Source organism: Budorcas taxicolor, chromosome 19 (assembly GCF_023091745.1).
Source record: "Budorcas taxicolor isolate Tak-1 chromosome 19, Takin1.1, whole genome shotgun sequence".
Taxonomy (NCBI): domain Eukaryota; kingdom Metazoa; phylum Chordata; class Mammalia; order Artiodactyla; family Bovidae; genus Budorcas; species Budorcas taxicolor.
This window is the reverse complement of record NC_068928.1, coordinates 39,336,422-39,353,671: the sequence shown is the minus strand read 5'-3', so window position 1 is coordinate 39,353,671 and position 17,250 is coordinate 39,336,422. Positions and strand designations below refer to the sequence as shown.

General features: G+C 49.1%; 1 protein-coding gene across 1 annotated transcript in view; it reads left to right on the top strand.

Annotated features, from left to right (window-relative positions):
* Positions 1-17,250, top strand: part of PLXDC1 (plexin domain containing 1) — a 63,000-nt gene that overhangs the window by 15,953 nt on the left and 29,797 nt on the right. Inside the window, exons 3-6 of the mRNA XM_052657951.1 lie at positions 14,421-14,564; positions 14,853-14,922; positions 15,531-15,653; positions 16,281-16,399. Coding sequence (XP_052513911.1) covers positions 14,421-14,564; positions 14,853-14,922; positions 15,531-15,653; positions 16,281-16,399 — 456 coding nt within the window. The remainder of the gene's footprint in view (positions 1-14,420; positions 14,565-14,852; positions 14,923-15,530; positions 15,654-16,280; positions 16,400-17,250) is intronic.

Genomic DNA, 17,250 nt, shown 5'->3' with positions numbered 1-17,250 from the left:
TTGAGGAACTGCCAGACTGTTTTCCACAGTGACTGAACCATATTACATTCCCACCAGCAGTGTATGAGGGTTCCCATTTCTCCACATCCTTGCCAACATTTATTCTTTCTCTCTCTCTTTTTTTTAAATTATAGCATCCTAGTGGGTGCGATCTAGTATCTCACTATGGTTTTGCTTTGTGTTTCCCTAATGACCTAAATCAAATCCCTTATGATTATACAGTGGAAGTGAGAAATGGATTTAAGGGACTAGATCTGATAGACAGAGTGCCTGATGAACTATGGACGGAGGTTCATGACATTGTGCAGGAGACAGGGATCAAGACCATCCGCATGGAAAAGAAATGCAAAAAAGCAAAATGGCTGTCTGGGGAGGCCTTACAAATAGCTGTGAAAAGAAGAGAAGAGAAAAGCAAAGGAGAAAAAGAAAGATATAAGCATTTCAATGCAGAGTTCCAAAGAATAGCAAGAAGAGATAAGAAAGCCTTCCTCCATGATCAATGCAAAGAAATAGAGGGAAACAACAGAATGGGAAAGACTAGAGATCTCTTCAAGAAAATTAGAGATACCAAGGGAACATTTCATGCAAAGATGGGCTCGATAAACGACAGACATGGTATGGACCTAACAGAAGCAGAAGATATTAAGAAGAGGTGGCAAGAATACACAGAAGCACTGTATGAAAAAGAGCTTCACGACCCAGATAATCATGATGGTGTGATCACTCACCTAGGGCCAGACATCCTGGAATGTGGAGTCAAGTGGGCCTTAGAAAGCATCACTACGAAGAAAGCTAGTGGAGGTGATGGAATTCCAGTTGAGCTATTTCAGATCCCGAAAGATGATGCTGTGAAAGTGCTGCACTCAATATGCCAGCAAATTTGGAAAACTCAGCAGTGGCCACAGGACTGGAAAAGGTAAGTCTTCATTCCAATCCCAAAGAAAGGCAATGCCAAAGAATGCTCAAACTACCGCACAGTTGCACTCATCTCACACGCTAGTGAAGTAATGCTCAAAATTCTTCAAGCCAGGCTTCAGCAGTACGTGAACCGTGAACTTCCAGATGTTCAAGCTGGTTTTAGAAAAGGCAGAGGAACCAGAGATCAAATTGCCAACATCCGCTGGATCATGGAAAAAGCAAAAGAGTTCCAGAAAAACATCTATTTCTGCTTTATTGACTATGCCAAAGCCTTTGACTGTGTGGATCACAATAAACTGTGGAATATTCTGAAAGAGATGGGAATACCAGACCACCTGACCTCCCTCTTGAGAAACCTATATGCAGGTCAGGAAGCAACAGTTAGAACTGGGCATGGAACAACAGACTGGTTCCAAATAGGAAAAGGAGTACGTCAAGGCTGTATATTGTCATCCTGCTTATTTAACTTATATGCAGGGTGCATCATGAGAAACACTGGGCTGGAAGAAGCACAAGCTGGAATCAAGATTGCGGGGGAAAAATATCAATAACCTCAGATATGCAGATGACACCACCCTTATGGCAGAAAGTGAAGAGGAACTAAAAAGCTTCTTAAAAGTGAAAGAGGAGAGTGAAAAAGTTGGCCTAAAGCTCAACATTCAGAAAACGAAGATCATGGCATCTGGTCCCATCACTTCATGGGAAATAGATGGAGAAACTGTGGAAACAGTGTCAGACTTTATTTTTGGGGGGCTCCAAACTCACGGCAGATGGTGACTGCAGCCATGAAATTAAAAGACGCTTACTCTTTGGAAGGAAAGTAATGACCAAACTAGATAGCATATTGAAAAGCAGAGATATTACCTTGCCAACAAAGGTCCGTCTAGTCAAGGCTATGATTTTTCTAGTAGTCATGTATGGATGTGAGAGTTGGACTGTGAAGAAGGCTGAGTGCCAAAGAATTGATGCTTTTGAACTGAGGTGTTGGAGAAGACTCTTGAGAGTCCCTTGGACTGCAAGGAGATCCAACCAGTCCATCCTAAAGATCAGTCCTGGGTGTTCATTGGAAGGAATGATGCTGAAGCTGAAACTCCAATACTTTGGCCACCTCATGTGAAGAGTTGACTCATTGGAAAAGACTCTAATGCTGGGAGGGATTGGGGGCAGGAGGAGAAGGGGACGACCCAGGATGAGATGGCTGGATGGCCTCATGGACTCGATGGACATGAGTCTGAGTGAACTCCGGAAGTTGGTGACAGACAGGGAGGCCTGGCGTGCTGTGATTCATGGGGTCGCGAAGAGTCGGACACGACTGAGCGACTGAACTGAACTGAACTGAATAACTAATGATATGAGCTTCTTTTCTTGTGCTTGTTGGCCATTTGTACATTTTCTTTGGAGAAATGCCTACTTATGTCCTTTGCCCATTTATTTTTCTTTTGCCCATTTGTAAAATTGGGTGATTTGTCTTTTTGTGTTAGGCAGGTTTCTTAACCTCTCTGAGCCCATTTCTTCATTGTCACATGAGGATGCTATTGCCTAATAGCAAAGGTGTCATACACTAACCTACATAAAGGAGCCCGGGGTTGGGAATGACAGACATTAGCTGACTCTGAATTAGGCTCTGGTTGAGTGACCAACCATCTGTGTTTTCCCGAGATGGTGCTGTTTTTGGCACTGAATGTCCAGCATCCTGGGAGACCCCTCAGTCTCAGGCACATTGGGACAGTGGGCCATCTTAATCTGGTCCCAATATGGTAAATAGTGTGTATCTTTGCTGATTGTCACTCTAAACCTCGGTTTCCTCACCTAAATGTCTCGTAGAGTTTTCATAAAAATCAGTTGAGCTAATTGACTGAAAAGTTAATGAGAAAGTTCTAGGAAAAATGAGTAGTGGTTTCTCCCCAGATCTTAGCTGGAAGTACAAAAATGGGACCCCAGCCACAAAGGAGGATTTCCTGGCCTTGAAGCTTTAGGGGCTACTCTTCATATTATCACAATTACTCATTGTATAGTGGGAGCTTGTTAGGAATGCAGTTGCTCAGGCCCCTCAGACCTGCAGAAACAGAATCTGACCCCCAGGTGATTCTTATGCACATTAAAACTTGAGAAGCACTGCTTTGCATCAGAGGCTTTGAAGCAGGGATGATAATTCCAGATATGAAAGTGTATCAACAAATTCATCAGAGTAGTATTTAAAATAGAAAAATAGAGCATAAAAACTGGAAACTAAGTGCTCCTGAATAAGGAGATAGTTAAGAAAATTATGTGTTTTCTTCTGAGTAGATGGTCATGACTCATTTACAAATGATTGTTAAAAGACCATGTTCAGCATCAAAAACTGCTTCAGATATCATGAAACATGACAGAAGCCGTCCACACAACTGGGTAGTCAGCAGGATTATAGCTACGTGAAATTACATCCAGATGAAAAAGACTAGAAGGAAATATGCCAGAATGGGACCAGGTGATGGGTAGAGGAGGCCTGTTTTTGTTTTTGTTTTTTTTTGTTCCTTGTTGTTTTAATTCTCTGTGGTTACATGAAATATATTGATGCTGTCAAAATCTCTGGTTGACTGATAGATACTCCTCCAAAAGGCCGCATATTGAATCAGTGTCAGGATAAGATGATTCTTCCATTTCCATGAAGTGTCAGGGGGTATTAAAAAATACTTTGTCTAGAAAACCAGTTCACACCCTCTTTCCAAGCCTGGTCCAAACCCCTCTTTCAGCACCTTCTCAGGTCAGCCTCACGCACCCTGACACCTCTTTACCCATATGGTCTTCAGCACTATATCAAAGCCTCTTTGTCTAGCCTGGGTCTCTCCCTTTCCAGGCTAGCTCATGGGACCTACTTTCTGCAATTCTGTGATGACAATGTTCCATGTGGTTTATTTCAGTCTGAGGCTTGAATGCCTCAAGAGGGCAGATTGAGGTTATTATGTAGGTGCATGAGGTGAGGGAGACTAAAGGAGCCCTCCCTGAGAGCTGGCCTCACTCCCCGGCCTTACATTTCATCCACTCAATGACAAAGGTCAGTATAGTCAAAGTTGTGGTTTTTCCATTAGTCATGCATGAATGTGAGAGCTGGACAATAAAAAAGGCTGAGCACCAAAGAATTGTTGCCTTCAAACTGTGGTGCTGGAGAAGACTCTTGAGAGTCCCTTGGGCAGCAAGGAGATGAAACCAGTCAATCCTAAAGGAAATCAGGCCTGAATATTCATTGGAAGGACTGATACTGAAGCTGAAGCTCCAATACCTTGGCTGCCTGATGCAAAAAGCCTACTCATTGGAAAAGACCCTGATGCTGGGAAAGACTGAAGGCAGGAGGAGAAGGGGACGACAGAGGACATGATGGTTGGATGGCATCACCGACTCAATGGACATGAGTTTGAGCAAGCTCTGGGAGTTGGTGAAGGACAGGGAAGCCTGGCATGCTACAGTCAATGGGATCACACAGAGTTGGGCACAACTGAGCGATTGAACAACAACACTCCAGGAAGCAAGTGTGTCTAATACTATCTGGGAACAGAGACCTAAAGTGCTGGGCAAAGGTTGCACAGCTAGTGAGTGGCAGAGCCAGGATGAGGACTCAGGTCTTTCTGTCCTCGGAGACCTCAGAGACAGAAACGAGTGACATGTTGGTCCATACAGAGGGCACGTCTTAACCAGAGCTTTTCAAACTTTATTGTGCCAAATAATGCCCTGGGAAGCTTGTGTAAATGTGGATTTTGATCCAGCAGTTTCGGGGTTGCGTCTGGATTCTGCAGCTGGCACTACTGGTAAAGAACCCGCCTGCCAATGCAGGAGACATAAGAGATGTGGGTTCCGTCCCTGGGTGGAGAAGATTTCCTGGAATAGGAAATGGCAACCCACTCCAGCATTCTTACCTGGAGAGTCCTGTGGACAGAGGAGCCTGGCGGGCTACGGTCTATAGCGTCGCAAAGAGTCAGACACGACTGAGGATTTAGCACACACGCACCTGGATTCTGCACTTCTGGTGAGCTCTCAGGTGAATCTGAAGGTGCTGGTCCCTGGGCCACACTTTGAGTAGCAGGGATCTAGAAAACATTTCCATTGGCCTTGGAAGGCCTCCTAGAGCAGTGGAGGCAGGCAGTGGGATACCCAGTAACCCCCTCAGCATGTCTTGGGTTGGACCCAGCTGCCTGGCCCGCCATTCTAACCAGCTCGGCCAGCCTGGCTTCTTCAACAGGCCCTGCAGGGTGCACTTGGTCGCCTGCCCCAGCATTTCCACCTGCCAGTTGGCTGGCAGGTGATGGGCTGATGGTGACAGCTTAGCCAGAGTTTTTGTCCAGAAACGGCTTGAGCTCAGCCAAGGTAAATGCTGCCCCGCTGTCAGAAATGAAGTGCCTGGCAGGCTCCCAGCATGAATAATTGAGGCAGAAGAGACACTGAAACAGCAGGCGCTGAAGATGGAGCTGGGGATGGTTTTGAGGAGGCAGCCTCCACAATCAAGACCTTTCCTGGAAAGGTTCAACAGATTCATCATAACAGCTCCCACTTTTCAAACCCCTACTGTGGCTGCTGGGTTAAGAGCTTTATGTGTTATGTTTTGTCTAATTCTTGCAAGAGCTCTGTGAGAAAGGTTACTGATGAGGGAACTGATGCTCAGAGGGGAGAGGAATGTGTGGCACCAACTATTATATAGTGAGGCTAGTTGTTGAACTTGGGGCTGCTAACTCCCAGCCCCAGCCCTCGATCCTAGAAGAGTGGTTTTCAAGTTGCAGTCCACAGAACCCTTAGGGTTCCCAGAGGTACTCCGGGGGCCACCATGAGTGGAGGGTGGTAGAGAGGGAAATAGAACAGCAGGCTGGGTTCCAGGCCTTCTCTTTTCTCCCTGCAGAGTGCTTTACTTTGATGTAATTTATGTATTGCGCCTCCATGGAAGGTTAATTGGAAGAAAGGGTTTCATGGCCAAAAAAGTTTGAAAGCCACGTCATGCTGCTTCCCCAAATGAATGTGGTTTACCCACTGGGGCTTCTTGCAGGCATTTCAAGGAAACACGGTTCCCTCTGGTGGACTTGCCAAGTGGTCTGGCTTGTGCTATGCTCTCTGCCCTTCTGTAGTGTCAGGTCACCCCCATCACAGCTTCAGGCCTCTGGCCACAGTGCCTGGAAGGCTGCCCTCCGAGGTAACAGGTCTACCCCACAGGTAGCAGGTCAAATGCGGTGTCAGCTGTGAAGTGTGTGAATTCCTCAGGTGAGTTCACTGCCAGGCAAGCCTCTAAGTCCTTTTCCTTTGTTGTGCCCAGTCACTTCAACTGTGTCTGACTCTTTGTGACCCCATGGACTGTAGCCCGCCAGGCTCCTCTGTCCATGGGATTATCCCAGGAAAAATGCTGGATTGGGTTGCCATTTCCTCCTCCAGGGGATCTTCCCGACCCAGGGATCAAACCTGCAGCTCCTACATTGGCAGGCAGGTTCTTTACCACTGAGCCACCTGGAAAGCCCTTTCAGGAGACATATCTATGTGGAAAACAGTGAAGAAGGCTTCGGATTGAGTGGCCTGAGGAGGCCATTTAGAAGCTTGTATTAATTAGGATACAGATTCAGCTGTTGTAAAAATGACCAACTGACAAGGTACTTAGACATGAAAGAGGTTTATTCCCTTCTTCCATGTAATAGTGTGAGCATAAGTAAGCAGGAGTTGCTGTAGTGTGTCTATGGTGTTAAGACACCCAGCTTCCCTCTACAACATTTATCTCTCATGTTATGGTCCAAAATGGCTGTTTCAGCTCCTGCCATCACATCTGCATCCCAGCCAATGGAAACTAAGAAAGGTGAGAGCCTCTTCATTCCTATTGAGGGGAATCATTCTTCTCATCTTCCATTGGTCAGACATAGTCATATAGCTACATGTAGCTGTAAGGAGGGCAGGGAAATGTGATCTAGCCAGATGCCCATGTGTCTAACAAAAACTGGGCGATTCTGCTACTGAAGGAAGGTGAGGAGGAGGATTACTGGGAGATAGTTTTCAGGGTCTACCATGAGTGGACTTGCACCATCAAAACTGCATGCCGCTGGCACATGCTAAGGGATGCAGTGGCAGACAGAAAGCACCCCCATGGCTGGTGAATCCCAAGCCACCACCAAGCCCAGAGGCCAGTGGCGACTGCCTTTGTAGAAGGAAAAACATGGCAGCCAAGGAAAAATTCTCCCAGAAATTTAGTTTCTCGTCTCTCTCTTTCCATGCAGATTCTTGCTATTTATGCTGGTGAAGGACTCTCTGGGCTATCCCTCAAAATCCTTCCTCTGATCACCCCTAGAGCACAACTGTTCTCTTTAGGGCTCTTTTGTTTCCAAGGACCCATTCAAGCTGTCTTGGGAAAGGTTTATAGAGAGAGTTCAGAGACCTGCCATGGGATCCATGGGCTAGAGATGAAGCCTGACCTTCCAGCCTGACCTCGGACCTAGAAAGCCATCAGGAACCAGGACTGCTTTTTCTGTCTTTTGAGAACCTCCTCAACTCGGTCCCTTTTTCACTTATCCAACATATATTTACTGAAGCCCCATGTGAGGGCTGGCTTCCTTCTCCTTTCTGCGGAACAGCAGTCACACTTAGGAGAAGGCCCTGATTACAACAGAGGCCCTGTGCTCCTCACTTGCTGCCCTGCTGCCCTCTCAGTCATGTGACCGAGTACACGTCCTCTGGGTCTATTGTTGTGGCTTTTGGTCAGGCGGCAGCATGGGGAACCTCCCTGCCCAGGAATTGAACCCATGCTGCCTGTGTTGGAAATGTAGAGTCTTAACCACTGGACTACCAGCACCTGCTTCGAGTCTGAGCAGGTGGGATCCAGGTTTCCTTGCATGGCCTGAAAGCATCTCCCTCATAGCTTCACTTCCTTAGAGAAGAGCTTGAGGAATTAGGCGACTTCCTTCCTTCCTTCCCTCCCTCCCTCTCTCCTTCTTTCCTCTTTTGACAGAGAACTGTTTTTCTCATCCTCTCCCCTTGCCTGCATCTCAAATTCCTCCTACCCTGCCCCACTCCAGACAGGAATACAGCCCAAGGGATGTGCTTCAAGCTGCAACTGTACCAATTCAGGTCTTTTGACTGGAAGGGCCTCCTCAGGTGATGGTACGAGCGTTTGGGGAGGAGAAGACGGGGAGCTGGAGGCGCCTTCCCCTGTGCCTGATGTCCTGCCTGTGGGAACGCTGTCCAGAGAGTTGCTTCCTTCACAAGTGGCGCTTGTGTCTGTCAGCTGCCATCAGTGATGAGGGAGGATGCCGTCCTTGTTGGAGCTTCAGCTTCAGCATCAGTCCTTCCAGTGAATATTCAGGGTTGATTTCCTTTAGGACTGGTTCGATCTCCTTGCTGTCAGTTAAGATGTGCCATTGGAAGGCTTCTTGGGAACTCCAAGAATGAGCTGACCCTGTCCCAGGATTCCGCAGTAGCACACAGCCTCCTCAGCGGAGCAGCGCTGGCTAGGGTGGTGGGCTGTTTGTCCTTCATGGGCAGAGGACTCAGAGTAACAGGCTGGTGAGACACATCCCCCGTCACCCCACCCTTTGCCTCTTAGGCGACATAGCAAAAGATGTGTCAGCGTCTGTTTGGGCTTCACAACTGTAGAGCGTGGCTTCTGTGCAGGGCTCTCATTTCCAGTGCTTGCAGGTTTGCTGAACAATGTCACCAGGTGAGTCCCAGGGATTAGGTGATGGAAACCAGACCCTTTTCCAGGCCTCCAGGCAGCTGTTTTAAACCTGTTCCCCATGAGCCTCTGTCTCGCTTTGTTTGGTAATAACATCCCATCCTGCTCACTAGAATGCATGGCGATAGCAATAAAACAAAGGAAGAGTAGGCTTTCAACAAACTATGCTTTGAAATTATGAATGGTTGGTCATTCACTTATCAACATATCCTCCAATCGAACACATACTCTGCTTAAACCCCAGAGGTGGGACTTCCCTGGTGGTCTAGTGGTTCACACCCCACACTCCCAGTACAGGGGGACACGGATCGGATCTCTGGTTTGGGAACTAAGATCCCACATGCTGTACAGCACAGCCTAAAAATAACCCACCATAGGTAAAGGCTGACCTTACTTGTGAGGAAATTATGGTCTTCTAGGAAAGGCAGGTATGGAGATAACAAGTCTAAAAGTCAAATCAGTCATCGCAAGTGTGCAACACATGGAAAAGCAGAAGACCACGAGGTGTGATGAGAGTGTAACAGGGACATCAGGAAGCCACTCCTGATGAAAGAGCACCTGAAGAAGTGACCACCGAACTGAGGTCTGAAGGACCATGAGGAGTCAGCTTCTGAACCGCGTGAAAAAGAGGTTTTGAGGCATAGGAAGTACCAAGGTCCTGAGTCAGACAAGCACTTGGTGATTTCAGGCATTGAAAGCCCAGGTTCCATCTAACTGTCCACTCCACTATCCTATCTTATCTTTATTGCTTCCCTGGTGGCTCAGATGGTAAAGAATCTGCCTCCAATGCAGGAGACCAGGGTTTGATTCCTGGATTGGGAAGATCTCTTGGAGAAGGGAATGGCTACCCACTCCGGTATTCTTGCCTGGGGAACCCCATGGACAGAGGAGCCTGGCAGGCTATAGTCCATGAGGTTGCAAAGAGTCGGACATGACTGAGTGACTACCCTTTCACTTGTCTTAATGCTCACAAGATGGCTGTTGAAGCTCCAGTCATCATATCTGCATTCCAGGCAGGAATAAAGAGAAGGGGAAAGGCAAGAGGGATGAGCAGTCAAATTTGACCTCTTGTAGAAGGCTCTACTAGAACCTTCAGTATATCTCATAAGCCAGCCTGCATCACATGGTAAGCCTTAAGTCATCCAGGGAATGAAGTTTTTTAGTTGACTACATGCTGCTTGCTACAAAATCAATGTGCTATTAATAAAGAAGCGGGATAATGAATATTGGATAGGCGAAGTCTAGAGTTTGCCTCACAGGGCCTTGGAGGTCATGGTAAGGAATGTGGCCTTCAATCTGAGTGCAGCTGGGAAGCCACAGAATGTTCCAAGCTGGACTGTGACAAGAAGGGGGAGACATTGAGGGCTGCCCCTTGAGGCATAGCATCACACAACTGTGGACTTGTGAATTAGCCTCCTAGGGCTGCCGTAACAGAGTATCACAGACTGGGTGGCTTAAAACAATAGAAATTATTCTCTCACAGTTTTGGCCAGAAATCTGAATCAAGGTGTCAGCAAGGTCACAGTCACTCCGGAGGTTAGGGGAGATCTTCCTTGCCTCCTCCCAGTTTCTGGTGGCCTCTGATAATCCTTGGTGTTTCTTTGTAAACTACATCACTCCAATCTCTATCTTGTCACACGGACTTCTTCCCTGTGCCCCGTCTGTGTCTCTGTATCTAAATCTCCCTCTCCTTTGTTTTGTAACAATCATATAACAAGCCTGTCATTGGATTTAGGTCCAACCCTAATGCAGTAGAACCTCTTCTTAACTTGACATCTGCAAAGACTCTCATTTCCATATATGGTCATATCCAAAGTACTGGAGGTTATGAGTTAAACATAGCTTTATGACGGACACAATTAAACCTTCTGTGCATTCAAAAGGACTAACCTGGTTAGTTCACCAGGTCAAAGAGGGACTTCCTTGGTGGTCCAGTGGCTAAGACTCCCAACTTCCAATGCAAGGGGCCTGGTAGGGTTTGATCTCTGACCAGGGAACTAGATCCCTCATGTCGCATCTAAGACCTGACACAACCAAATAAATTAATTAAATTAAATAAATATATTTTTTAAAAGGACTAGAGTGCCACCTAGACCCTGTTTGGCTCTGTTGGCTGCTCATGTCCTCCTCCCCTACTTTTCATGAAAAGACAGCCCAGGAATTAGGGAAGCAAGTTTACTCCCAAAATCTTGACTGCGCTAGGCACTGGTCCCTCTTACTTCTATAAAAGGGCAAAAGGAAGGTTCTGGGCTCCCTGCACAGGCCTCGCCTCACCTCAGCAAACCCTTCTCAGGCATTGAGGATTCAGGGATCCTGAGCCGTGGTGCAGAGGTTGATTTTGCCTGTCCCTCTGTGTCAGGGGCTCAGAGTTTGAGGCGATGGGGTGGAGGTTGGAGAGGACATCTCAATGGTGGGTTGAATAGCATCTAAACTAGGGTTTCCTTTCTTCAGGCAAAGCGTTAGGCCCACTGATGCTGTTTACGAAACCACTCCTTTGTTGGACCCAGTGGAGAGAACTGAGCGATGGGTGTGTCTGTGGCAGGCGGTCGCAGCTGAGCCTGAACTGGCTTCAGAGTTGCGGTCCTGCAGACTTTCAGGTGCAGAGTGTTGGTCAGGGCCCCCTGTGGTTGTTCTTTGAGGTGGAACAAAACCCACTCACCACGTGATTCCTGGAAGCAGCTTGGGGGCCTTCGGACTCTTCTCGTGGGCACATTTGTTCATGTGTCTTTGCATGAGTTGGTGTGCAAGGGGCTTTCTTTCTTGGCAGGTTTTTTTTTTTTTTTTTCCTGGAGCTTCTTTTCTTTTTTATTTTTTTAATTGAAGTATAGTTAATTTACCAGGTTTCCCTGGTGGCTCAGATGGTAAAGATTCTGCCTACAATGCAAGATAGCCAGGTTCGATTCCTGGGTCAGGAAGATCCCCTGGAGAAAGGAATAAGAGAGGAACTTGGTGGGCTATAGTTCATAGGGTCTGAAAGAGTTGGACACGACTGAAGGAGCTTAGCATGCATGCATACATAGTTAATTTACAATGTTGTGTTAATTTCTTCTATACAGCTAAGTGAGTCAGTATACACACACACACACACACACACACATATATACGCATTCTTTTCTATATTCTTTTCCATTATGGTCTCAGGATACTGAATCGAGTTCCCTGTGCTATAAGGTAGAACCTTGTTTATCCTTTCTATGTGAAATACTTTGCACCTGCTAATCTCAAACTCCCAGTCCATCCTTTCTGTACACTCCTTCCCTGTGGCAACCACAAGTCTGCTTTCTATGTCCGTGAGTCTACTTCTGTTTTGTAGACCGGTTCATTTGTGTCCTATTTTAAATTCCACGTGTAAGTGATGTCATATGGTATTTGTCTTTCTCCTTTTGACTTCCTTCATGTATATGATAATCTCCAGTTGTATCCATGCTGCTGCAAGTGGCATTATTTCATTCTTTTCTGACTGAGTAGTTTTTCATTGTATATATGTGCCACGTCTGCTTTACCCAGTCATCTGTCCATGGACATTCAGGTTATTTTCATCCCTTGGCTATTGTGAATAGTGCTGCTATGAAGATAGGAGTGCATGTATATTTTTAAATTATAGTTTTGTCTAGATATATGCTCAGGAGTGGGATTGTTGGATCATATGATAATTCTAGTTTTAGTTTTCTGAGGGACCTCCATACTATTTTGCTTAGTGGTGTCAGGTGATTTTGGGGGTCGTTTTTTGCTTTTTTCTTTTTTTTGGTGGTCAAGGTGGGGATACCAGCAGAAATGACTGGGGATAGGAAACTTGGAGACCCAGTGGGGAAAATGTAACTTCTAGTCTTTGGTAGGGGGTGGGATGAGGGAAGAAGCAGAAGCTGAAGGGGCTGCTTTCTTGAGGGAGGCTGGGAGCACAGATATCCCAACGCCTGTGGACAAGCTGAGATGCAGTACTTCCTCCTCTGGGCATCTTCTAGGACCTCAGGGTGGATGACTGTGGCAGCAGTGGGAGGCAATATCCATGGGCACCCATGGTTGGTGGCATCAGGTTGGCTCCCCCTCAGGAGGTTTCATGAGTAAAACCAGAAATCCAGCAAGCATGGGCCCAGGTGACTCTCACAAACAGTACCCATGAGTCACCCCTTGAGGACTACTGTGGATGGTGGAGGTCCTCACTGGGCAAGTCGGGGGAGAAGATCAATAAGGTGATCTTTAAGCTGAGCATTGAAGAGGAGGGATCTGCCTGGGGAGAAAGCAGAGTCATTCCAGGCAGGAAGATCAGCATATGCAAAGGCCTGAGTGACCACTGGCGGCCTGAGACTGCTGGGGAGTTGGTCTGGTGAGTGGGCGCCCAAGGATGCATAGGTGAAGGAGAGAGAGCGAGAAGCGAAGCTAGAGAGAGGGTGGGGCGGGCTCCTGGTGGAACCTCATGTGCAAGGCTGAGGTTTGGGTTTTCGTCTCCAGGGCAGTGGGAGCCCCAGATGACTTATGAGCAGAGGAGTGTGGCCTCATGTGTTTCCGATTTGTTTAGATTTGCTTGATGTCCGTGCTAGGAATGGGTGGAGGGGCCGGCAGTCTAGAGGCTGGAGGGGAGGAACAAGGCAGTGGCCAAAGGAAATCTACCCCCCACCCCCACCCCGCCTGGCCCCGTGTTTCTCCTGCTCATCTTCCCCCAGCCCTGCCCCAACCCCAGGCCCCAGAGTGTGTCTCTTGTCAGAAGAACAGAGTCTGCCTCTGGGCGGGTGGAGAGAGCAGGTGACCCTCACCCTGCTCGTGCTGGGACCCGGGCAAGGGCTGCCTGGGCAGCTGGCAGCTTGGCAGGGAGAACCTGGTTAGCTCTGCTGTGTCTGCAGCCGCTGCCGCCCGACAGCCTGATTAATGACCCGCAACGCCCAGGGCTCTGCACGGGTCAGCAGCCCCGTGGCTGTGGCAGCGGCCAAATGGACCTGCCCGCTGTGCCTCCGCTCCTCCTCGGCTACACTCCCAGATGGGCTGAAAGGCTTTGACATGGCCTCCTCCCCAGGCTCTTCCGCTCTTTCTGCTGATTGTTTCCCAGCCTCTCTTAAATCCTGCCCCTAAATGCTCCCTTGCAGGAGAGGCTTTACAGAATTAACTCCCAGCCCTCTGGATTCTGGCTTGTTCTTTATTTTGTCCCAATCAGGCACATAGTAAAGCTTAAGCATATGTCTTGAAGGCATCATTGCTGTTTCTTTCCCCATTCTGAACTCTTTAGTGACTCGTATGGGCCCTGTCTTATCTCTCTGCTAGAGGGTCTCTGTTTGCACGGGTCCCACCTCCTCCATTAGGCTAGCAATGCCCAAGATCAAGGATCTGCCTCCGTCTTTAGATGGGTAGCTTCCAAGATTCAGATTTTTCTTCTCTGTTAAACTGGGTGCTCCCCAGGGCAGGGGGCTGTGTCTCCCCCTCAGTCTGGGAGCTCCCTGAAGACAAGGCTCTCTTAGGGGCTCCCTTATCTGTTGCTCCTTCACTCCCCGAGTTGAGCTCTGCCTTGGGTGTGCTCTGGGGTGGGAGTGAGGTAGGGGGGAGCGGAGCTCAGGGCTCCAGGAAAAGCCCCCTGGCCTGTCCTGGGGATGGCAGAGTGGAGCACAGGTATAGCAGGCATGGATTTAGCTGGAGCAGAGCTGTTGGGGGCATAGCTAGGGGGCAGGTACTGAGCTCTCCAGGGCCAACGGCGTGCAAGGGGCTCCCAGGCCTAAACCAGCTCTTCTGGGCTATGGTCTGGGAGGACCGTGGATTCTCTATCCAGACGTCTGGATGGAGGAGGTGCAGAGGGTGGTTGCCGGCATGCTGTCTCCTCACCCTCCTGCGGACTCTGTCTTGGGTAACGCAGGAGGACAACCACAGCTACTATGTGTCCCGTCTGTACGGTCCCAGCGAGCCCCGCAGCCAGGAGCTGTGGGTGGACGTGGCCAAGGCCAACCGGAGCCAAGTGAAAGTTCACAGAATCCTCTCCAACACCCACCGGCAGGCTTCGGTGAGTGCCCCAGTCCCTGGCAGCGCTGCCCTGGGCTGGGAGGTTGGGGGCCAGCCCACTCTGCCTGGTCAGTGGGCGTGGCTATGGTCTGAGGTCTGGGGTCTGGGGAGTGCCTTCCCAGAGGATCCTAGGGGGCTTGACCAGAGTTGGGGTGCCCACCTGTGGTCCTGGGGGCCTGCCCTGGACATGCCTACCCCCCCACCCCATCCAGATAAGCATGGGGCAGTGTGACTGCCCGGCCACCTGGCCTACAGGTTGGCCCTGCTGACTCTCTCCTGTCCCCTGCAGAGAGTGGTCTTGTCCTTTGATTTCCCTTTCTACGGGCATCCTCTGCGGCAGATCACCATAGCAACCGGAGGTAAGGCCTTGTCTGTGGGGCTGGAAGAGGGTGTGGAGATTTCAGCCAGAACCTGGGACCTAACTGGGAAGGTTCATGGGAGACAGGGTTTTACAGATGGACTGGGGTGGGTCCCACATGTGGCTCTCTCTTGGGACCCCACTCTCAGGTGAGAGGTCATGAGTGTTTCGGACCACCTCCCTCACATCTGCTGACTCAATTATGTGTGTGCGTGTGTGTGTGTGTGTGGATGTGGGTGCATGTGTCTCCCTCTGGGTCAGCACAGGCCAGTGTGGACAGTCCCTTGGCCCTTGTGCTTCTGAGTCTGTGAGTGAGAGGGAGGAGACTGCACTGAGAGCCTGTTTCCTGGGACCAGGCTCCCTGTTGCTATGAGGGAGCCCATCTTGGATTCCTGTGCACTTTCCAAGGGACAGAGATGGGTGGAGGGGCAGAGAGAACCTTCTCTAGTCTGGGGCCCTTTTGCTCTGTATACACCAGACCCATGCCCAGCATCTGATGCTGGAGGTCAGAGGTCTAAGACTCACTTCCAGCTCCATCCACACTACTCCTTCCTGCACAAGGAAGCAAGTCCATCTCGGATGACTCATCTACACTTCTTCCCACCCCAGGCTTCATCTTCATGGGTGATGTGGTCCATCGGATGCTCACAGCAACTCAGTACGTGGCCCCTCTGATGGCCAACTTCAACCCTGGCTACTCTGACAACTCCACAGTTGCTTATTTTGACAATGGTGAGATCAGAGCTCAGACTTTAATTCATCCAGCTCCAGGGATCCCTTGGTCTAGCCCCTTTAGAGGCACCCAAGGCCCAGAGATGGCTAGGGACTTGCCCACAGTCACACAGCACGGCAGCTACCATACCTTTGTGTTCATTTTCCTCACCTGGGGACAAAACGCCTGCTACCTGATGAGAAAATTACATGAAAACATTTGGCTCTCAGTAGAGGTGAAATAAATATTAGAGACCTTGATTGTTTCTTACTCTCACCAGGTTGTCCCTAGGAAACCTACCTTCTGCCCCAGGAGAACAGAAATTTCTACTGTTTCTCCTCCTTTTCATCTCAGGGGGTCAGGATAGGCAAGAAGGACAGGGCCGTGCTTGGGGTTGGAGATGATACAGGTACAATCACAGTACCTAGTTGGCGGCGGGGAGGGTGAAGCAGGGTCTCCTGGCTCCTCTCCAGCTTGGGAGGCAGACTGTGGGCTGCCCAGCTTCTGCCTCCTGTCAAATTTGCAAACTGCCCCCATCATCGCTAAAGGCACCAGCTGGTGTCCCATCCACGTGGGCCACCATTTCTGCAGGGCCCTGCTCCCCGCACGACCTCCCTGACCAGCCAAGTCTCTGCTCTCCTCACCAGGCACAGTCTTTGTCGTTCAGTGGGACCACGTCTACCTCCAGGGTCGGGAGGACAGGGGCAGCTTCACCTTCCAGGCGGCTCTGCACCAAGACGGCCGCATTGTCTTTGGCTACAAAGAGGTGAGTGGGCCATTCTTTCATTCAACAAATATGTTGAAGCCCTGTAGTGCGCCAGACTTAGGGTATGGTGCTAGAGATACAGAAGTTCACAGGATGGCTGCTGGCCCATCTTCGTGCAGCTGAGAATCTGGCTCGGGGGATAGATAGTAACTGTGGGGGCAAGTGCTCTTAAATAGTGATGCCAGGAAAGCCTTTCACGGGGCTCTACCTGAACAGGAGCCTGGGAGGCTCTCCTGAGGAAAAGAGTTGAAATCTTCAGAACGTGTAGGAGTTAAGGAAGCAAAGAGGAGGGTGAAGTGTGTTCTGGGAGGGAGCAAAGCATATGCAAAGGCTCTGTGGCAGGACTGAGCCTGGCTGGTATAAAGCACTGAAAGAACGGGGCCTAGGGATTTCCCTGGCAGTCCAGTGGTTAAGTGCAGGTGGTGTGGGTTCCATCTCTGGTTGGGGAGCTAAGATCCTACATGCCTCCCAGCTGAAAAAGCAAAACAGAAACAATATTGTAACAAATGCAATACAGACCTTAAAAATGGTCCACATCAAAAAAAAAAAAATCTTGAAAAACACCACTCTGGCTTCAAAGTGGAGAGCAGAGGGCTGGGACTCAGAGGGAATGCTGGGAGATGATGCAGAACGGGCCAGCTTGGGGTGGGGTGGGGGTGATGGAGAGAACTGGATAGATTTGAGAGCCTGTTAGCAGGCCAGTTAACAGGATTGGAGATGTGTTTGACAGAGGAGGAGGGAAATGAAAGGAAGCTGGGAGAGGCTGAGGGTGACTCCTCCATGGAGGTGCCATTCACAAAGAGAAAGAAAAGAAAAAGGAAACGTGTTTGGAGATGATGAGGGGAAGACTT